A 23,738-nucleotide genomic window follows, 5' to 3' on the forward strand; every position below is an offset into this window, starting at 1 on the left:
GCAAGCCAACAAAACCTCAGGAACCAAAACCAGTTCCTTGCCCTTGTTCCCTCTCAGCAGGTGGCAGCTCAGTCTTTGGGTGAGTGTCCAGAAGCTTGGGGGACAGCAAGAATAGGATACACAGAGGCCAACAAGAGTAGACCCTGCCTCAAACAAGGTAAGGACCAACTCTAACCTCCACAGGTGCTCCATAGCAGGTATGTACCCACAATTATAGGCAGCAACACACACACACACACACACACACACACACACACACACACACCGGCACTTCTCTCCCGTCTATGACTTCCTCCTCAGTGCTCAAGAACTTCTAAGTGTCTGCTCTTCCTTGGCCTCGCCTTGTTTAAGCATGAGAAAGGATAGACACACTGGTACCAGCCAGCTCCCAGGGATAGTGGTAGGTTGTACCTGCTTCACAGCCAGATTGACCAGGTCGTAGCGGTGGGAGCGGCGCAGAGGCAGGCAGAAGCTGTAGAGAGCGTGCAGCATTGCGAAGAAGAAGCTGAGCAGCCCGATCTGCTTGCGATGCTGCAGCCAATGGTCTAGCCAGTCTGGGAAGCGCTGGTACTTGGTCCCCCTCCTCAGCTGAAGCGCAGCTGCCAGCATACCGGGCAGGTACACCAGGGACAGCAGCACGTATGCCACACAGGGTAGTGTGGTGTTGACCACAGACAAGGGCATCTTGTAGAACTTGTTCTCATCTTTCCGAATGTATGGCTGTAGAACGTCCCGGATGAAGTTGTAGGTGTAGAAGCACACAAAGAGCCCCAGTGCCAGGAGGGTGGGCACCTTCCAGGATGGAAGGAGGCGCAGGGGTATGGCTTCTACCTCCCGCGCTGAGGCCAGGGATCCCATGTCCAGGGGTGTGAAACCCATGGCGCGTGCCATCTCTGAGATGGTGCGCTTGGCTTCTGGCTGATCACTGCAGATGAGCACCTGTAGGGAAGAAGTGGACAGGTGTTCAGAGTCATAGGTGTGGCCAAGGCTATGGTGGTCACCAGGGTCTCACTCCTCAGTGAAGTGAAGAAATTGAGGCACAGAGGGACAAGTACCAGTTCCATGAGTGGCCAACTGATGGTACAAGTGGAATTGCAAGATGGCTCTGATGCTGGACCCAAGGATGTTCCCAGAGTCCCCATGGCATCCCCAAGAGAGCCACCACTGAAATAGACAAAGCTCTCCCTGTGGGTGTCCTGCCGGCTCGATGGCAATGCTGTCATGCTAGATGGTCAGGCAGGCAGACCCTGTCACCTCTGGAACAGCTGCTTCTGAGGGCGAAGTGCTGAGTGACTGCATCTTACATGTGGCTCCTGAATGTGTAGCAGCAATTGCAGATGCACCCTTTAATGCAGAGGTGTTCTCTATGAGGATATCCCTTGGTTCCACAGAGACCTCAGTCCCCAGCACTGCCTGCAGTCTCAGCCTGTAAGTTCACTGTGCCCTTTGAACTCCAGTGGAAGACACATTAGTGTCTTCAGGTCCCCAAGAACCCCAAGGGCCCTGTTGACATAGCTGAGGTCCATCTAGTCTCAAATAGTAACTGGACAGTTAGTCTGTCTGTTTAGTGACCTCAGTTTCCTGCAAAGCCTGCAGGTCAGTATTATGATACCCATCTTTCAGATGAACAGACTGGGGTCTCAGAGCCTTGTTTTTGTTTGTTTGTTTGTTTGAGGGAGGGGGAGTTTTGTTGTTGTTTTTAACTTTGGTTCCTTTGCAGGTTGTCAAATCAGCCTGAGGTGTCCTCTCTGCTTCCTGAGCCCGAGTCTAAGGCCAGCTGAGGGCCTTAGACGTCTCCAGCAAGTCTTCTTGCTCTGTCTGCTCCAAGCCCTCTGTCCTAGTCAGCTTTATCTATCAACATGGTCATTAAGTCACCTGAGAAGAGCCTCAATTAAGGAACTGCCCAGATCAGATTGGCCTGTGGGCATGTGTGTGTGTGCCTTGTTAATTGATGCAGGAGGGCCTAGCCCACTGTGGGCGGCACCTTTCCTAGGCATGTGGTCCTGAGCTTTGTGAGAAAGCATGTTAACCAAGAGCCTGAGTGAGCCAGCAAGCAGCATTCCTCTGTGGTTTCTGCTGTACTTCCCTGGCTGTGAGTGAGTTCCCTGCACAGAGGTGATGCTGCATGGGATAGCAGACAGGCCTGGGTTCTTACCCTGACTTATTACAATGGTGGACTGTGACCTGTAAGCTGAAGGAAGCCCTTTGCCTGCTAAGTTGCTTTCAGACAGAGTATTTTACCACAGCAACAGGAAGGAAATGAGAATAATGTCTTATTCTATCCTCTTTCACTCTATCCCATTGAACCTGAAACTTGCCTTCTTCATTAGACTGGTTGGCTACCAAGCCCCAGGGGTCCCTGTCTCTGCACCCTCTACCCCCACCTCCCCACGGACTGGAATTACAGCCACCACATCCAGTTTCCATGCAGATGCTAGGGAGCTAAACTTGGGTTGTAATAGTGGCATAGCACATATTTTGCCCACTGTGCCATCTCTCCAGACTCAAAATAGCTCCTTCTTGACTCCCAAGTCAGCAGCTGTCATCTTTTCCTTCTTACTCTGAGGAAACCCAGTTCCTGTCTCAAAAAGAACATGGATCCCATGTCTATATAAGTAGGGTTCAAATTCCAACTCACCATCTCTGGGTTAAGATCATGAATGTTTCCAAGCTCCAACTCCCTGCTGTGTAAGATGAGATTTTTATAGTGGCATGAGGGATGCTGGCAGTCATTCCCTAGCACCTACCTGCCTGTTCCCATCCCTTGGGCCAGCCTGTAGGGCCCATGCAGAGATGACGTTGAAGGCCTTCACCACAGTGCACGCAGGGAAGAGTGAGGCCAGGTACTCAGCGTTAGACTGGCGGTGTTGAAGATGCTCCTTCTCCGTGGGGTTGCTTACATCCACGAGGATCTTGCCAGCCAACTGGTCAGCGAGACTGCACAGTGAGGAGTAGTGCTCCCGGAACACGGCGACAAAGATGACCTCTGGAGAGCTCACGGCCTCCTCCTGGAAAGTCACTTGGGCTAAGGAGGGGAAGAGGCCAGCTGTGCGTTTGGGGTTACGGCTCCCCACCACCACACTGAAGCCGGAGCCCACCAGGCGTGTGGCCAGGGAACGGGCAAAATCCCCGCTGCCCAGGATGCCCACTTTGGGGGCCTCCTTGGGGACCTCAGCCAGACTGCCATCACTGTCCACCAGGCGGCGGCTGATCAGAGGTTTGTCCATCTCCCCCGACATAGCAGTGCCTGTAAAAGAATGCAGAGACTGGGTCACTGGAGGTCATTGGAGGTCACTGGAGAGCTCCCAGGGTAGCTGGTTCTCCATCTCCCAATTTGTGTCAAAAAGGCTGGTTAGGCCTTCATCCAGCACACAGCAATGAGTGTTCCTCTTGCAAACACAGGGACTAGAGGATCAAGAGCAGCCCTACCCAGATGAGGGCACGTATGCACAGTGTGGGGGAACTCCTATCCGATGAGGAAGACTGGAAAGACATGGAAAATAAAGACTGGGAAGATGGCTCTGGAGGTAAAGCCATGAGCACAGGACCAGAGTGTGGATTCCCAGCACCCACATAAATGCCGGATGGGTGTGGAGCTCAGAAGTTAGAGGGAGAGGATCCCTGGAGCAAGCGGATTAGTTAGGCTAGTCGTATTGGTGATCTTTGGGTTCACCTTGAGCCCCTGCCTCATTGAATAAGGGGAGAACAGCAGGCATACACATACTCGTGCACACATACCGCACACAGACACATTGGGCGGGTGAGTCAAGATAACTTAAGAGGACATGGGACAGGGGTGAAGCCTCTCAGCAGCTGAGAAGCAGGAATTCCAGCACAGTGCACATCCGCCCTGCCGGCTGCCAGCACAGACTATACTTGTTTTCTACGGAGAGAACGGTAAACGCAACGAGCTGGGGTGGGAGGTGGCTCAGTGGAGACAGTGCTTGACATGGACTCATGAGGATCTGAGGTGGGACCTCCAGAATCCATGTACAAAAGCCAGGCAAGGTCGCGTGTGCTTGTGTGTGCAGTCAGGCAGATCCCCAGGCAACCACAGCCCTGCCAGCCTAGCTGAACTGGTTTCAGGTCCCAGTGAGAGACCCTGTCTCAAGAAATAAGGTGGAAAGTGGCTGAAAAAGACACGAGACATTGTGCTGGCACTCGTGCGCGCGCACACACACACACACACACACACACACACACACACAGTGCTTTCCTTACAAGGCCAGAAGGAGGGCTGGGCACATCTACACTCACAGGTGTCATTAGTAAATTCGGAGCAAGCACTGACTGCAGGAGAAGCCTCCTCTACACCAATGCCAGGCACCCCTCAGGCCCTAGAGATTAAAGAGCTGGACCAGAGGGGAGTCAGGAGCAAGTGCTCTGCAGGTTGGCAATGGAGACCCTCTGTCCAGCCACCTGGAACCTGGGCATCCTGCCTGACTCTGCAAGGCCTCCAGACTAGGTTGTCCACATTTGCTACCATCTGTGTGACCCCAGTAGCCTGGATGGATAGAAGCTTCTACTCTCAAGTTGCTGAGGCAGGAGGATAAGGCAGACAATAAGACTGGGGAAGGCTTTGTGCAAAACCTTACAAAATTAGCATACAAACATTGGCAAAGAAAGCTCGAGAAACCTTGCCTTGGCACGGAAACAGATCATTTAGCATAGATGTAGGTGTTTGTCAGTCCGTGTGTGTGTGTGTGTGTGTGTGTGTGTGTGTGTGTGTGTGTACATTTGTGTATATGAGTCTGGACATGTGTGGATATCAGGGGACAGCCTCTCTACCATGTTTCAAACATCGCTTCTTTGTGGATTTCCTTCAAGTACACTATGCTAGCTGGACCACGAGCTTCCCACCTCCCCGAAGGAATGCTGGGATTACAGACGCTCACTATCATATCTAGCTTTCTTCTTTTAGGTTCTGAGGATTTGAACTCAGCTCCTCACACTTGCACAGCAAAGGCTTTTTACCCACTAAGGCATTTCCCCAGCCTCTGCCCTCACTGTCCTTTGTGGGTATGGCCACACCCAAGGACAAAGCCTGCCACTGGTCTGAAGGCCATGGGGAGGCTGGGAAGTCACCACTGCCTATGTGTTTGGTGGACGTAAGAGTTTGAGTCTGGCCTCTAGCTGTGCCTCTGATGTGGGATCTATTTATAGACTGAAGGCACAGAGGGAGAGAATATCTGATTGCAGCTGTTGGGCCTAGGTCTGTAGCCTGCACTACTCACCTCCCTGCCAAGCTACAGACAAAACAGCACTGTGCCTGGGGTGATCCTGTCCCCTCTGGGCCTCTACCCAGGCTGCCTGTCCCCTTGTACTTCCCAGCAGAGCCAAAAACATGGGCTGCAATTCTGGCTCTGATATACCGCCAACCGCCAGCTCCTGCCAGCTCCTGGGTACGCAGCAATGAGGATAGTCATGCAGACAATGGCCCCAGCCTTTTCTCATGGGTTGTGACAATCCTTCAGATTCTAAGCAGCCAGGGATGGCCTGCAGGAATCCTCAGGGTGCAGTTATCCTTCCAAAATACAATACATGAGAAAAAACACCCGGAACCCACGATTACCCCCAGCTTCCTGGGATGCCCTATGTGATCGTTGGGTGTGTGTCCACACTCTGAGGATGAAGCCCAGAGCTTTGCACATACTAAGGCTCGAATTCATTCTGTTATCATGCACATACTAAGGCTTGAATTCATTCTATTACCAAGCTGCACCCTCTGCCCACTTACTTTTCTTTCTTTCTTTTTTTTTTTTTTTTTTTTTTTTTTTGGTTTTTCGAGACAGGGTTTCTCTGTATAGCCCGGGCTGTCCTGGAACTCACTTTGTAGACCAGGCTGGCCTCGAACTCAGAAATCCGCCTGCCTCTGCCTCCCGAGTGCTGGGATTAAAGGCGTGCGCCACCACGCCCGGCTCCCACTTACTTTTCTTAACCTTTATGTGGGGGGAGGGAGATGTCGTAGGGCGGTGTTATAGTGTGGGTGGGCTGAGAGGGTGTGCACATTGCCATAGGTCAGAGAACAACCTCGATGTTGGTCCTCACCTACCACCTCTTTTGAGGTGTTCCTGTGCACAGCAGTGGTTTAGTGTGCACAGCAGGCTAGGTGCTCTCCACGCTCTCATCTGGGCCACTCATCTAGCTGTAGGAACACTGGGATTACACACCCCTGCCACTGGCTTTAATGTAGGTTCTGGGAATCTAAACTCAGTTCTCTATGCTGGCACTATAAGCTCTCTATCTGCTGAGCCATCTCCCCCATTCTGTTTTGTTTTAATTTCAAGAAAAGGTCTTATGTAGCACAGGCTGTCCTTGAACTCATTTTGTAGCTGAGGATGACCTTTAACTTCTAATCCTCCTGCCTCTACTTGCTGAGTGCTGGGATTAGAAATGTGGCCATCACACCTGGTTTATGCAGTGATGGAGACTGGATCCAGGATCTCCCATTCATGTTGGGCAAGCACTGTATCAGGCACCCACAGCCACATCCCCAGCATCCCATGTTTGATAGAATGTCTATCTATTCTCGGATTCCTCTCTCATGGTCAGGACTGTGTTAGCTATTTGCCTCTGACAGACAGTCCCTGCCTAGACCCAGGTCCTGCTAACCTGCTGCTCACAAGTCCCCCGTGTCCACAACACATGTGTAAAACGCTGACCCACAAGAACAAGAGATGACCTTGATCTTGTCAGCCCAGAAGTTCACACACTGAGCAGAAGTGGAAAGCGGTACGGCCACTCTGGAAGGAGGTGTGTCTGACGGGTCCTCCTAAAGTTAGGCAGAGAGTTTCCCACTGCTCCAGCCATTCTGCTTCTGAGATCAATGAAAACACATCCATGCGAAACACATATTAGCAGTACTCGTAATAGCGAAAAGCAGGCATAACTCAAATGCCTATGAGCGACTGTTAAATGAACAGAGGCCATCCCAGGAGTAGAGCACTGCTCAACTGTAAAGAGGAACTATGCACTAATTCCTGCTCCTGCATGGCGACCCTTGCCATAGTATGCTTGCCAGCTGGAGTAGCACATGCCTACAGGTCAAGCACCTGAAAGGCTTAAGGGGAAGAACTTTGAGTTCAAAGCCAGCCTGGGCTACTTGCTAAGACCTGGGTCAAACAAACAAATGAAAGCAGATGCTTAGGAGTCAGGCAGTGGGAAGGGCCTCATATCCTATGACTCCATCAGTGCAAAGACACCACGAGTAAGCAGATCTGCAGATAGAAATCGGATTAGTGGTGGCAGGCGGAGGAGGGACGGCTTCAGGGAAAGTGGAGAGTGAGCTCACCAGCACCAGGTTTCTTTTTGCAGTGACACAAATATTACAAAATTGACTGTGGTGACAGCTGCACAGTTGAAGATATGCAAAAAAAAAACCTGAACATATGCAAATATGCAAATTGGGCGCATGCAAATATATGCTAGAGCCGTGGTGGCTCAGGGTTTTAGAGCGTGCACTGCGTTTGAAGAGTTACAAGTTTGGTTCCTAGCACCCACAATGTGTGGCCCACAGCCTGTAAGTTCAGCTCAAAGAGCATCTGATACCTCTGACCTCTACGGGCGCTGCACTCATGTACATGCACTCATACACAGACGCTTAGTTAGAAATAAAAATAAAGTAAGTTGTTTTTATATGCTTGTTCAGCATATCTAGAGACTCTGGGTTTAATCCCAGGCATTACACATACAAGTTTTGTTTTTGTTTTTAAAGAAACTGGGCTTCTAAGGGCTATGATTTCTGTAACTGAAGAGCAAGCATGCTTTAGGGTTGAGCCTGGATTCTGTGACTCACTTGACTCTGCACCCCAAGGCTGTTTCTCCATCTTCTACCTAGTGGAGCCCTCCAAGCCCCGTGACCTGCAGAGAAGCCAAGCTTATGCAACAGCCACTGTTAGCTGTTGGAGAGGAGCCACCGTCTGGTCCCTGGGACTCAACAACACCCTTGGCTCTCAACATCCCTGGTCCTGGAGGGCCCTGGGGCTTGTTTCGCCTCTGCTGAGACCATCATTCCAAGGCTGTGTGGATAGGTATGTGTGGGAGTCTCTGGGGGCATCCCCTCCCCACTCTTAGAGTGACCTGGTGTTAGGACAGTTGTGCTCCAGGTGGGAGGGACCACTCTGCTATTCACTGGAAGGTCTGGGGTTTAAATAAGGACATGCAGCTGGATAGGGCACAGCTGCAAATCTTCCAGGAGGAATGTGCATCTCATTCCTCCCACTGCTGTGAATCTTGTTTGTCCTCTCTGAAACTCACACTGAAATGTAGCCCCACTAAGGGGCACAAAGAGGAGGTACATTTAAGAGGTGGATTAAAGGGGCTGAAGGGGAATGTTCAGTTGACAGTACCTTGCAAGCATGAGGCTCTAAGTCTGATATGCAGGACCCATGTAGAAAAGCAAGCCATGGTGGTGCTCACCTTGTAACCCCACAGCCGGGGAGGAGGATCGCTGGGGCTCCCTGGGCATCTAACATAGCTACATCAGTAAGTCCCAGGCCAGAGAGACAGATACGGGGACCTGATGAGATGACTGAGTGGTCTTAGATCTCAAGTAGTCTCCATGTCTAGAAATGACCCAAGATGGACTATAGAAGGATTTCTGGCAGAGAGATAAAAGTCAGCATTCCACAAGAACTTGTGAAACAGATCCATGTTCCCCTAACAGGAGATATTTCTCCTTGCCTCTGGCAGGAGCATGTGGCTCTCCATTGACATATACCTGTGTCTGCATATCAAAACCCACACTGCTCTCTAGGTTCCCTCAGTTCCTACCCACAAGTACCCACTATATATTCCCAAGCTCCCACACTAGCCTCTTGGCCTTTCTCACCTCCTCCGCTACCCTAAACTGTGGGCCCTGCTCCAGCTCATGGGCTTCCCTCCCCAGGCTGCTCATCCTCCTTATAACCCAAATGGTTTTTCCGCCCTGTGCTCTCTCATGGACAGCTCTGGCCACAGCCAATCTGCTTCTTTCTGCCTCAGCTCTGGACTTTTCCAGATGCCTCTGCATATTATCTCTCTTATTGACTACAAAACCTTTCCCTACAAACCCAACGGAGCTAAATGAGAAGGAAGGAAGGGCCAAGCTAGAAAGATTCAGTCTCACTTAGAAGGGGGAATAAAATAGTCATAGGAGGCAGATGGAGGGAGAGAGCTGGGAGGGTGGGGATGGGGAGGGGGATGGGAGTTTCAGGATCAGGTGTGGGGAAGCACAGTAAAGATGGTCATGAAAATGAATGGAAATCTGAACTGGGGTGAGGAAGTGGGGGGTCATCTCCAGGATGAAATAGAGACCTGGGATAAGGGAGGTTTCCAAGAATCAATGGGGGTAACCTTAGCTGTGACTCACACACTGAGGATATGGAACCTGAAGAGGTCGCCTCCTGTAGCCAGACAGGAATCCCAGTAGAGCAATAGAGACACCAACCTACCCACAAAACTTTCAACCCAAAACTTATCCCGTCTACAAGAAATTCAAGCACAGGGGATGGGGCAGAGACTGAAGGAACGGCCAACCAATAAATAACCAGCCCAACTTGAGACTCATCATGAGGGCAAGCACCACTTGTCTGACACTATTAATGATATTCTTTATGATTGTAGATAGGAGCATGTTGTCCTCTGAGAGGCTCTGCCCAGCAGCTGACTCAGACAGATACAGACACCCACAGTCAAACAGTGGGTGGAGCTTGGGGACTCTTATAGAAGAATAGGAAGAAAGGTTGAGGGCGCCAAAGGGATAGGAACTCTACAGAGTCAACTAACCTGGACCTTTGGGGTTCTGAGAGTCTGAACCACCAACCAAAGTACATACACGGGCTGGACCTAGGCCTCCCCATACATATGTAGCAGATGTGCAGCCTGATCTTCATGTGGGTCCTAAACAACTGGAGCGGGGACTTTCCCAAAAGCTGTTGCCTGTCTGTGGGATGTGTTCTTCTAGTTGGCCTGTCAGTGGGAAAAGAAGTGCCTAGCCTCACAGAGACTTGATGTGCTGGGCAGGGGGTGGGTGGGGACACCCACTCACAGGGGAAGGGGAGAGGGAATGGGGAAAGGATTGTAGGAGGGGGTAACTGGGAGGGGCAGTGAGGGATGTAAGATGAATAAGTAAAAAAAAATACATACATAAATAAGATAAAATTAAAAAACAAACAAACAAACCTTCCCCTACTGGAGCAGCTACTGGGGCAATTTCCTTGCTGCGCCCCTGTGCATACAGGCACATACAAGTGAGTGGGTAAAGGCACATGCCACCAAGTTTGACAACCTGAGGTCTATTCCTAGGACCCAGTGGCAGAAGGAGAGAACTGACTCCTGCAAGTTCACTTCGTCTAAACCCAGCCTCTTCCCTACACAGGGACCATGATACTTCACAGTAAAGGCTCAGCTCTGTGCCCCACCCTCCCCAAGACAGGGTTTCCCTGTATGGTCCTGGCTGGCCATAAAGATATGCACTACAACATCCAGTCTTTAGGATTCTTAAGTTTACTCTCTCCATTCCACTCCTTTTGTCTAGGGTTTAAAAAACAAACAACAAAACACTCCATTTTGTGTCTTTTGTAAAGCACAAATAGATTTCCAAATCAATAGAGCACATTTTCTAATATGTGCTCTGAGATAATGGCCTGAAGGCACACATGCATTTCACCCCAAGCCAGCTTAATGGGGTGAGGAGCAGGGTGGGGGTGTGGCTGAGTCAGAAGAGTGCTTGCCTAGCAAGCGAGAAGCCCTGGGTTTGACCCCTTTGCCCCCTGCATTCAGTAAACTGGAAGTGGAGGTGCATGCCTATAATCTCAAAGGCAAAAGGACCAGAACTGTGAGGTCATCCTTACCTACAGAGTGAGTTTGAGGCCAGCCTGGATTCTATGAGACCTTGTCTAAAAGAAAACAGAGATGGCCAAAAGGAAGCAGAGGCTGGGAGGAAGTGGCGCCTGGGGTGGTGGCACAGTAGGAAGATGGGCAGGGCATCAGCAAGTTTAGAAGTGGAGCCTGGGTGCCTGCCAGTGACAGTCCTTAAGCCATGGCAACCCCAGGAACACTGCTTCCTGTTGCTCCTCTTCCCCTGATTTCTAGCACCCAGGAGCCCAAGGGTGACACTCCCCACAGTGGGGTAGGCCTTTCTAGACCAACCAAGACCATGGCCCACTGACTTGCCCACAGGCTAATTTGATGGAGGCATCTTCTCAATGGAGGCTTTCTCTTCCGAAATGACTCTAGCTTGTGTCAAGCTGACTTAAGACTATCGTGCATACCTAGCATGCATGGTGCCCTCTGCCTGCTCACTAAGTATCACATACACCAAGCAAGGTCATCCCAGCACTCTGAAAGTGGAGGCAGGGGAATCTTAGAAGTTCAAGATCACCCTCAGTGTTTTGGCTAGCAAGACATTCTCCCAGACACGTGCACCCTCAGACCCTGACATCACTATCATCTCACACAATTTGTGGTTCGGGACCACTACCCCAGGCCTGTTTTATGTGATTTCTTAGAGGAAAGAAATAACTTAAAATCATCAATAACAGGTTTCACATGATTTGGGGAGGAAATCCCAACTTACTCCACGAATATGTTACCTACTCATAAATATTCATAAAATGTCCTTAAAACCCATAAGAACCTACTAGGCTGTTTCCTGCCTTGGAGCAGTCTACTCAACTCTCTCTTCAGTGTTTGTTTTGCTTAGCTTTACCCAATAAACTTCTGCTTAAGCTGTCTCCTGATTGAATTCTTTCCTTCTTGACAGTATCAGTACCGATACTGTCAACTTTTGGCAGGACCTAGAATCACTTAGGAGACAAAGTTCTGGGTACATGGAAGGGAGTTTCTAGATTAGACTGAAGTAGGATGACCTACCCTAAATGTGAAGGGCCAGGCACATGGGCTAGACCTGGAATCAATTAAAAGAAAAGGGCACAAGCCCTCCCTCCCTGAAGCTGCTTCCCTTAGGGGTTTGAGCAAGGTCACTGATAACCATTCATAGCAGGAGTGAGGAGAGGGGGGTGGAGGGTGTGGTGGCATTTCAGCCAAATCAAACCTGATGGTGTCTGCTTCTGCGGGGCAGGTAGGTCACCAGGCCCACAGCAGTCTTGGGAACAAGTGTGAGGAGTGCAGTATTGCAAAGTCACAAAGGCTGGATGACCAGGATGTTAACACACTTCCTGGCTGGAAGCAGGTTCTTGAAGGACTGAGCATTTCGGCTGAAAAACTCAGATAGACACCTCCCATCCGTTCAAGTTTCACTTCTTCAGCTCAACAGAGAAAGTCAGAATGGCTGCTCATTAGGGCAGCTCAGTTCAACTCGTAGCCATTAAACTTGGCATGGTGGTCAGTGCGGACTGGGAGAGGGGAGAGGAGGCCCTGTCATCAGCCCTAAGGCTGGGACATGAGCCAACCCCTACATCTTCTTCATTCTCCATACATTCTCCATGCATCAATTTACACAGTGATTCATGTGCAGAGCGCTCCCTGTGGTTGGGCAGTGCAAAACAACATTTAGTCTTGCCATGTCTCCTCAGAGGACTCTCCTCAGGTATTCCTTGAATCCCCACTGTGTGCACAGGGGAAACAAGATACTAGGTCCAAGAGATCTTAGGAGATGGGCTGGCTCTAAAATACAGCTGGAAGAAAAAAAAAAAACAACCAAAAAACCAAAACCCTCTGTATTAGTTTCTTTTCTTGTTTCTGTGATTAAAATACCCTAACAAAACAACTTTGGGGGGGGGTTTATTGTGGCTCATTGTTCAAGGTTAAGTCCACCATGGCATGGATGGGGTGGTGGTAAGAGAGGAGGGTGGTCACATGGCATCCACAGTCAGGAGAGGGATGAACACTGAGGCTCAGCCCACTTTCTCCTTTGTTAGGACTGGATCTTAGAGAATCTAGCTCCCTCAAAGGCAGGTCCAGAGGTTAATATATAATATACTCATAATATAATTTTAATATAATAGGTGTGTCCACAGTCTTGTCTTCTAGGCGATTCTAGACTTTATAAAGTTCATAATCCATATTCCACCATCATAGACTTCAATGAGAGCCTAACCAGGTACCATGAGAGCCAGGGAGGGCCAGCTTAGCTGTGCACAGAGACCTCCAGGAGGAGGCCTGTGAGTCAGCCAGCTCTTGAATGGCTATTAATCCAGTTAGGCTGGAGGTCATGGAAAAACAACACCCAGGCCTACATCCTCAGCACCTGAAGTGAGGTGACATTGCTTCCTGGGAGACTGGAGCAGCAAAGCCAGGAGTCGTGCATCCTGAAGGCTGTGGCTGTCCCTCCCCTTGCCATGGGGAGGGATTTGAAAAATCAGAAAAAAACAAAAAAAAACAAAAAAAACAAAAAAAAAGTTTGGCCCAGCTTTGTTCCTGGACTGGGAAGTGTGGGGGTACAGAAAAGGCAGAGGTAGCCAAGACACACAAAGACAGCTCCAGGCCTTCCTCCTGAGACTCAAGCTTGTGACATCACTTCTTCTCGTTCTGTCTAGTTATGAGTTTCTTTTCCAGAAAGCCTCTGGGGGAGCCTCCCCTGCCGGACACTTCCTCTGGATTCTTAAGGACCCTGAACTTGGTCTCCACATCCTCACCAGCTGTTCTGGGAGGACCAGATCATAGATCTGACCGATCCCCAACCCCTGCCATGCCAGAGCAGGCTCTTTCCCAGAACTCAAAAGACTAACCCCAGGTTTCCTCCTGTCCCGGGGCAGAGGGGCACCTTGGGCTCCGTGACTCGCTCTGCCCACTTCACCAACTGGCTCACTTGTGGGTTCCTGCATGAAGTAGAGGTTACCTTTGGATCATACGTGTGTATCCATCACTTAGCCCAGAGCCTGGCATCCAGTCGGTGCTCAATTAATATTTGTTTGAATAATATTACTTCTGATTTCTATGCCAAGGTCAGGGTGTGCTTGTGTGTCTTAACTGTTCTCCCAGAACCTAGCTGGGGCCCTGCATCCCAGTGGTGATAAAATAACACAAACCTTCATCTCTCGCCTCTCTCTTTCCTTCCCTTCCTCTCCGCCCCCCTCTCTCCCTCCCTTCCTCTTCCTTCCTCCTCTCCCTTCCCTTCTTCTTCCTCAGGGATCATGTTTGGTTTTTTGTTTTTTGGTTTTTTTTTAAATTAATCTTTTTTTGCCTGCAAATCTTCTTCCCTCCATCTAACAAAACTCAAGGCCTGATCGAGTGGCTTTTTTTCTCTTGCTGTAAAGCCCACTGGCTTGGCCGGGCATGGTGATACACATCTTCCATCTGAATACTCAGGAGCCAAAGGCAGACAGATCTCTTTTGAGTTCAAGGCCAACCTAGTCTACACAGTGAGGTCTAGGAAAGCCAGGGCTATGAAGAGAGACCCTGTCTCAAAAACAGACAGACAGACAGACAAAAGCAATCGAACACAGGGGAGCAGAAGACACCGAGTAAAAGCAGCTTGGGGAGGAAAGGGTTTCCTTGGTAATAAATACTTCCAGATCATAACCCACCCCAGAGATTCTGGAAGTCACCAGCCCCCGTCATTATTTTCCTTATTTTTCTACAAATGGCCAAAAGTTTTATGGACAGAGTCACTAAACTACTTGCTCCTCACAGGAGATGCATCAGGCTGATTTCTAGATTGACTTACAGGATGTGGTCCAGGTAATCCAACAGTGGCCATCTCATGCTAGAGAGGCCAGGAAACCAGGAGTTGCTCACTGTTCTGGTTGGGTATCTCACAGTTTCAAACTGTCCCTATGGGTCTGGAGATTCCTGGAGAACCACTGGGCTTTAGTCTACAATGGAAACCCAAAGGTTTTAGCATCAGCAGGGGTGGGGAAGGGTGGGGGTGATGAGGGGTGGGTGGAGGGGGTATGCTGCAGCAGCAGGATAGATGAGCTTGTCAGCAAGACTGAGGGCAGCAGGCAAAAAACAGGGGTTTACTCCATGTCCTTTTATCTGGGCTGCTACCAGAAGGTGCCACCCACATTTAGGGTGGGTCTTCTTGACTCAAATAAGTCTGACACACCTTTAATCCCAGCACTTTAAGAGACAGGCAGCCAGATTGCTGTGAGATTGAAGACAACCTGGTCTATATAATAAATTTTCTGCTAACCAGGACTATATTATGAGAACCTGTCTCAAAAAACAAAACCAAAATAAAGTCCCTCACAGCAGTGCCCAGAAATTTTTATAACTATCTGGTCCCAAATTCAGTCATGTTTATAACTAAGATTAGCAATTACGAGGTCCGACAGAAGGCCCAGCTGATGGGGCTAAGGAGATGGCTCAGTCGGTTAAAGTGGTTGCCTAGAAAGTATAAAGAACTTGAACACCCCCCCCACACACACACACACACAAATCAGAGCATGGTGGCATGCACTTGTGATCCCAGTGCTGGGGAGGCAGAGACAGGATGGTCTCTGAGTCAGTTGGTGAGCTCCTGAAGGTGACACCTAATGTCACCCTCTGGGTCCACATGAAACCCCCCAACACACACATGTGAGTACACGTTAGGAGCATACAGACATACATATACATATACAGACTCAGTATATACATGTGAGCACACATACACACGTGAGTACACACATATGCATACACTTTTAAAAAAAGAGGATGAAGAAGAGAAGGCTCCCAGTTCCTCTTTAAGATAAAAATAGACATTTTTGTCCTCTGATCCCCTAGGCTCTCTGTCACAGGGAAGGACCAAGTATACAGTGCCATGCACCTTCCCTTAGAGTACCCTTCCCACGTGTTTATGGCAACGTTAAACCTAATATCCTCTGATATGAACTTACAACCTTCAGGCTGGTAGAGGGAATAATAATGTCTATAAAATTGTTCTGGGCTGGGAAGATGGATCAGGGGTAAAAAGCATGCCATGAAAGTACCCCTAGCACCCATATACATGCCAGATAGGAGTGGTAGCCTGCCCGTAATCCCAGAGACTGAGACAGAGGATCCCTGGGTAAGACTAGCAAAAATTGGGAGCAGTTGTTTCTAGTGACAGTCTCTGCCTCAATATATATGTCAGAGAGTGATCGAGAAAGACCTCGTTATATGGACCTTGATTTATGGTGGCATGGCAGCCAGCAAATCCACTGTAAATTGATGATGCTGCGAGTTTAAAATTCCTGGGAAACATCCAAATTCACAATTTGAAGAACGGTTTCCACTGAACAGTGTTGGTGTTGTACCTCCCCTAAAGTTGAAAGATCCTGTGTCAAGCCATCATTAAACAGGGGATTGCCCACACACAGCCTGAATGAAAATTACACCCTTGCTGTGCAAAAAGAAGAGATTCCCAGGGACAACGCCTTCTCCCTCTTTCTGCCACATGACTTCCCTAAGTAGTAATCCAAGGTTTCCTTGGGGGCATAAGGCTACTGAGGGAGGCAGCCAGCACGTCTCAGCACTCTGTAAGTGTCTGGTCCCTGAACAACCCAAATCCTCAGGGTCGAATGAGAAGAGATTAGAAGACAAGGGCAGATCTCACTGTGCAGCAATACATGACTTTGGATGTGTGTTGGGATATGACCTACAGAGGATGCTTCTACTTTACCCATCACAGACTAAGGCCCAGACAGGCAAAGGGAGCACCTCCCAGACCCAGAGCTGCAGACAGTAAGGCCCAGAAAGGCAAAGGGAGCACCTCCCAGACCCAGAACTGCAGAAAGGCAAAGGGAGCACCTCCCAGACCCAGAACTGCAGAAAGGCAAAGGGAGCACCTCCCAGACCCAGAACTGCAGAAAGGCAAAGGGAGCACCTCCCGGACCCAGAGCTGCAGAAAGGTAAAGGGAGCACCTCCCGGTCCCAGAGCTGCAGAAAGGCAAAGGGAGCACCTCCTGGACCCAGAGCTGCAGAAAGGTAAAGGGAGCACCTCCCGGTCCCAGAGCTGCAGACAGTAAGGCCCAGAAAGGCAAAGGGAGCACCTCCTGGACCCAGAGCTGCAGAAAGGTAAAGGGAGCACCTCCCGGTCCCAGAGCTGGCTCTGCCTTCATCTAGTCTCAGCATCCAACTGACATCTTGGGTGGCGAGGGCAGAGGCTCTGTATGTGGGTGCTACAGATGTCACCTGGCCAGCACCAGGTTCTAGATTTAAGTCTGTTTCCTTCCTGTGTCCTTTATCTTCTCTCTGAGCTGCTGGGAACAATTTCCCAGTCACTCTTCTTGCTGTTCCTTTAGAGTGTGGCTGTCCTCCATCCTGGGTCTTAAGTGGGCGTTCACTTAGACCCAGGCCCTTGTTCCTTCCTAGGCTCAGAGACCACAGTCTCTTTCCTTGCCCAACCCCTGTGTCTACCTCCCAAGATGAGGGGAGAGAAAAGAGGCCGCCAGTCTGAAATTAGCATGTAAAATGTAGTGACAGATCTGGAGATGGAGGCCGATTGGTAAAGAGCTTATGGAGTATACAGGAAGCCCTGGGTTATATCCCCAGAACCATACAAACATCGTGGTAATGTGTGTTTGTCATTTCCATATTTGGGCGGTAATGCAGGAGAATGAGAAGTTCCAAATTGTCCTTAGTTACATGATGAGGTTGAGACAAGCTTGGGCTACAGGAGGCTCTGCCCCAAACAAAATAAAAGCTAATGACATCAAACATGTCCTAAGTGGCACACTTCTGTTTTCTCTGTGGGCATCTCCCCTATCAGATGGACTCTTACAAACATTTTGCTGTTACATTTCTTGCAATACTACCTGGGATTGTTATTTAGACATCATAAAAATCATTTTTTTAAAAAGGATGGCAGTTTTGTGCCTGCTGAAGAGGAAACAATGTCCATGCACATAAGCCAGCCCCCCCCCCCACAAACAGTCTCACACACACACACACACACACACACACTCACACACAGAGACACACACACACTCACACACACAGACACACACACTCACACACACAGACACACACACTCTCACACACAGAGACACACACACACACACAGACACACACACACACACTCACACACACAGACACACACACTCACACACACAGACACACACACTCTCACACACACAGAGACACAGACACACACACTCACACACACTCACACACACATAAACACTGACACACACAGACACACACTCACACACAGAGACACACACTCACACACAGACACACACACACTCACACACACAGACACACACACTCACACACACAGAAACACACACTCTCACACACACAGAGACACAGACACACACACTCACACACACTCACACACACATAAACACTGACACACACAGACACACACTCACACACAGAGACACACACTCACACACAGACACACACACACACTCGCACACACACAGACACACACACTCACACACACAGACACACACTCACACACACAGAGACACACACAAACACATACACACACACAAACACACACACAAACACACACAGACACAGAAACACACACTCACACACACAGACACACACACTCACACACACAGACACAGATACACACACACACAAACACACACACAGACACACACACACAGACACACACTCTCACACACACACACACACTCATGCACACAAGTTTGATCTGTTAGAAAACAGCATTTTCTCTCCACATCACTTTGCAGAATAAAAGCGAATGAATAATTGATAGAGCTTTTACAAACATCTAGCTTTTCAAATCCTTCTAGAAAAATCCAGTTCGATTACTCGCAGCCGGCAGTTCTGTGTAAAATTTATAATTCCCGACGGGCCCACATTCCTCAGAAATACATCATGAACATTAATTTTTTTTAAAGCAACACACAGTAAAACCCACGAAGCTGCTGCTTTCTCTGTGTGTGCAAACCGGAGCCCTGCACTCGGAAGAGGCTCATGTGTTCACTGCCTGAATGCCCTCTCTGAGAAGGTGGCCCTGAGATACACACAGCAGACAATCAATCTCCCGCTTTATTTTGACAAGATCTTATTCTACTGTGCTCCTTGCTGCCAGGCTGAGGCTGTGCAACTCTCAGGAAAACACTGCTCTCTCTGGGCTCTGGTAAATCTGCAGACCTTCAAAGAACAGCATTCTCAAGTAGACCAGAGGATGGTGTACTAGTAAGTGAATCTGGTGGCTGCCCTGGAGCCCTGACAGACTTACCAGCAACAGGTGACTGCGCCATCTGGCCTCAGGGGAGGTCTGAAGTTTTAGAATGCCCAGACAACCCCACTGCAAGTCGTCTCTTCTGACTAAAGTCTCCACCTTCGGCAGTCTGACTGGGGTTTTTCAGAATCGGGAAGGCCATGGGCCCTTCTAGGGCGTGAGTAACTGGGACACCTCCCCTCTCAGTTTGCCCGCCTACAGCTGGCCACAGGGACTGGCCCCGGGAGAGGTGGCTGAGGTTCGGTTAGAGAGTGCCCTGAGAGAGCAATTCTGCGGGAGACTTCCTGTTTGGGGAGGAAACCTCACTGTAGTAATTAGTGGCTCAGACTGCAGAGCCTTTGGTACAGGAATTGAGGCAGGATGGCAAGCTGAAGCCAGGATGCATAAAATGAATAAATGTCATGGAGAGGGTGGGCAGAGACACTGAGACCCTTGGAGGTACAAAGCCAGCATTATGGTAACAGAAAGTAGCGAATGATCAATTTCTCGGAGGGTAATTCATTGCAATCACCATGGCTGTTACAGGGTTCTCGAGAATTCTCTCAGCAGTTTGTGCTGATAGGGGGAGCTTCTTTGTCACCACATGCCAGACAGTGCCCATAGCAGAAGATGATGGACAGACAGCTCTATTATCGTTTCACTGGAAATGGTAGATAAGGGCACACGCCTACTCGCTGCTGGCTGCTTACTGCTGGGTTCCAAGGCTTTGAGGGCAGCCCAGAGTTCAGGAACGGTGCTGTCTGGGCTTGTGTCTGGGCATATCTGACTGTTTTCAGCCTCTCAGAACTAGCAAACTTGCAGCCCAGTGAAGTCTGTTGATAAGCACACACGTCCCAGTCTGTGGCTTTATAAGGACCAGCAACTAGAGCAGGTCCATATTCCTCTGACTGGCAGTCCTCGATGTCTGTCCCTAACAGTAAAGCCTCTTGGGGGTAGGGCTAGATTCTGGAATCACATGGAGTCCAGCGCAGGCCAATACAGAGACTGGTTTTGTTTTCTCTTTCTTCACGCCCTGACCTGTGACTTTCTTGCTCTTGGCCTGCTCTTTCCATCTGAGTTTGAACATACTCGTGACCCACCCAAATCCCACTTCTTTGGAAATACAATTCCCTGCTGTCGGCATCTATCAGCTCCTGTAGTCCTGGACAACATTTACCCACTCTGAATCAACGAGTAAGGCTAGGCTAGCAGTTGGTTGCCCTAAATATGAACTTGAATTTAACCACATGCTAACAATGTGACCTTGGGAAGGCTTCTTTCCTACTCTGAGGATCTCACGTAGACCAGGTTGGTCTTAAAGAATGACCTTGAACCCTTGATCCTTCAGCCCCAGCCTCCCCAGTACTGGGATTACAGGGATATTCTACTATGTCCAGTTTATATGGGTCTTTGGTTGGAGCCCAGGACTTCATACATGATAAGCAAGACTTTGGACTTTGCCTACATCCCCAGTGTTTTCTATTTTGACCATTAAGTAAAACAGTGACTATGGAAGCTCTTAAAGACACAGGTTACTCAGTGTTTGCCTGCTGTCTGAATCTGCTCTCTGTTGCTGGGGGGTACCATGTGATCCCTGGACATTATCAGCTGAGGATAGAAACCTGTGCATCTCCTCTAGTCCCTCATTCTGAGCTGTGCCCCCTCGATGCTGGAAGATGCCTGCGGAGGCAGTGGGGTTCAAGGAGGACTCTCCATCACCAGTGAGCCCCAGAGTCATCCCAAGCTCTGAGCAGCAGGATTTGGGACAGAATTCCTGACTCAGTACAGGATTTAGCCTACTGTGTCCCAGACAAGGTTGCTGGGTGATCGATCTCCAGGTCCCCTTAGAGTAGCAGTTCCAAGAGGAAGGGACACTTCCCCAGGAAAAGACACCTGCTGGGTGAAGCAGAAAGGAGCTAACAGACTCTCTGCAGTTCCTTAGGGTTCTACCTGCTCCCATGAGGCTTTGCTCAGGGGAAAACAGAGGTGCATTAAGGTGTCCATCTCCAGTCACAGAGCCTGGATCTCTAGGAGTAAGGCTTTCCAGAATACCATCCCCGCCCAATCAAAACTCTTGATGTCTGGGCTCCAGCTGCTTCCTCCCCTTCCAGCTCTAACCAGTCAGGAGCCATCCCTCTTAGGACCATCCAAGGGACTCATGTCATTTTTTACATTGGCTCAGTCTTCATGGGGGCACCGGTTTGCTGGACACAGCCACTGCTTCCAGTATGCTTCTGACCCTTGCACAGGCAAGGCTGGCCACCCAGACAACTGAGCACTGGCTCCTTGTCACATCCCACACTGTCCAGATCAACTCCACTAGGAGGGTCACAGTCACCTAGAACAAGTTTGCCCTCAGAGACATCCAACCTCACTGTTGGGGTTCTGCTACCTCCATAAGCCTGCCGGGAAGAATGACAAACCTCCACCCCACAGATAACAGGCGTCTATAGTATGGGGAGGTGGTCACTGTGGAAGGCCTGCTCACCAGCCTCAAGAAGGCTTTGCTCTCTTCACACGTGCTGGGATAACCCACTCCACCCTTCACTGATCCTCATATTCCTCCACATTCATGCCATTGGCTAGTGTGATGCTCTTGGGACTGTCTCCTTGTTTGGACAAGCTTAATCTCCTAAACTAAGAGCTAAAGAGGCACAAAACAAGCAGTCAGAGCTGGAGAGCAGCTCAGTGTAAGAGCGCTTGCCCAGAATGCTCTAACCCTGTGTTTAGTTCCCAGCATGGAAATAATGTCTAAGCACCAGGCTGTTGGCATGGAGCGGAAGACAGACCTGACTACGGAACAGTGATACGCATAGTTGCTCCTGTGGGTGACCAAGGTGAGAGGTAAAGACGTGTTGTTTGGGAGAGCTAACTCTTCTGGTGGAGGGCTTTTACACTGCAGGGCAACTGGGCAGAGGTCTACTCAAAGCATTGCTCTGGAGGGCCAGGCACATGGAAGAGAGGCCTTTCTTTACTCGTACTTGGTAATGCAGAGGCTTCAGATAGATGAGTTTGGAAGTGGAACAGCTGGGTAGTGCTGCCAACTGTGCTGGTCTGAGTGCCTGGCACCTCGTGAGCGCTCTGTAACTGTTACTTGGATGAGGAAGCGCGATTTGAACAGACCTAGACTGAGTGGCAAGGAGTCTCTGGTTTGGGATTGAAAGAAGAGACTGAAGGCTAGTCGGCCCTTGGAAAAGTCATGTGGTTGGGAGGAGCACACCATTGCTTGGGCCAGGCTCCGGTGTGTGGGGAAGCTAGCCGCTCAGGAATGAGGACGTCATTTCAGGCGGGATGGCATCAGTGCACAGAGGCCAAGGACAGGAAGGGGGTGAGCTGAAGCTCTCTGTCAGAGGCTGGGTGGGACAGATTATAGGCCCAGTTTGGGGGTCAACTAGAAGATATGATTTCCTTACTTTATACTTGCACATCATGTGAGAAGCCCCCCTCATAACCTTAACAACCTCACAGATTAAAATGGGGTTTCATGGGTGGGGCAAGAGAAGGAAACAAGCACTGGTAAGATGGGTCATTGGTTAAAGCACAAGCCCTGGTGACCTGCTGACCTGCTGACCTGGTGACCTGGTGACCTGTAAAGACACAAGAGGACCACAAAATCTCCCGAGTTGTCCTCTGACCTCTAACCAAGTTCCATGGCATGTACATGTCTTCACACACTACAAAACAGAGGCACACACTCATCCCTTCACAGAGGAAAGGAGCCAACACAGGTTCTAAATTGGCAAACTCCCTCCTTTTAAATCCAGAGGCCCATTCCTGGTCCAGACACTAGAGAGAAATTTCATAGCGTACTTAAAGTACCCACCTCCTGCCTGCCCAACCCAGCAAGTCCTAACCACTCTGCAGGGTAGGGAAGGCAGCAAGAGGCAGATCCAGTTTCAGTTGGAAGGCAGAGAACCCAAGTCCCGGAAGACCTTCCACCCTTGCCTCAGCCTATTAAGGTTTCAGTTTGCAGGCAGCAGGAAGCACAGAAAGACACTTTCCTGTCCTGGAGGTAGGTGTCCAGACTCTCAACAAGGGTTGCTGGGGCCTGGAGCTAGGGCCAGCCCTGTCACAGAGAAGGGGATCTCAGACTCCACTCTGGGCTTTGATGGTCTTCTCTCCATGAGCCTGGAAGGTCCAATCAGATTCATACTCAAATCTGACATAGGGAAATAACTCAGTTGATAAAACTACTTGCCTTGCAAGCTTGAGGACCTGAGCCCAACCCCCAGAACCCATATGAAAAAGCTGAGGATGGCGGTGCCACTTGTAATCACAAAGCCAGGGAAGCAGGCAATCCCTGGGGCTCACAGGCCAGCCAGCCAAGCTGAACTGGCAAGACCCAGAGCAGTGAGAGAGCAAGGAACAAGAAGAATGGCAGCTGAGGTTGATGTCTGGTTTTCCCGCTCATGTAAGCACACACTTGCACACCTGCACACACCCTGACATAGACATAAACCTAAACACATAGCATCGATACTCAAACCCTTGGGAGCAGAGTGAGGAACCTGATACTTAACAAACTCTGACAATTTGGAATTCTGTATAATGAATGCCCGTGGGTAGCACTCTCTCTGTTTTATGAGGATACAGTGCCTAAGGGCCCAGGAAAGGCTTTACCAATTGAAGAGCCAAGTCCAGAGATCCAGAAGCGTTGGCTGAGATTCAGACTCGCTGCTTGCTGGCTACA

General features: G+C 49.7%; 1 protein-coding gene across 1 annotated transcript in view; it reads right to left on the reverse strand.

The window, feature by feature from the left end:
* Steap3 (STEAP3 metalloreductase) overlaps window positions 1-19,194 on the reverse strand; it is a 33,380-nt gene extending 14,186 nt beyond the window's left edge. Inside the window, 3 exon segments of the mRNA XM_029482900.2 lie at window positions 412-939; window positions 2,748-3,247; window positions 19,067-19,194. Of these exon segments, the coding sequence (XP_029338760.2) occupies window positions 412-939; window positions 2,748-3,247; window positions 19,067-19,088 (1,050 nt within the window). The 5' untranslated portion in view covers window positions 19,089-19,194.
* Between the last annotated feature and the right edge of the window lie 4,544 nt (window positions 19,195-23,738).

The sequence above is a fragment of the Mus caroli genome, unplaced genomic scaffold, assembly GCF_978045245.1.
Source record: "Mus caroli unplaced genomic scaffold, Mus_caroli_1 scaffold_1, whole genome shotgun sequence".
Taxonomy (NCBI): Eukaryota; Metazoa; Chordata; class Mammalia; order Rodentia; family Muridae; genus Mus; species Mus caroli.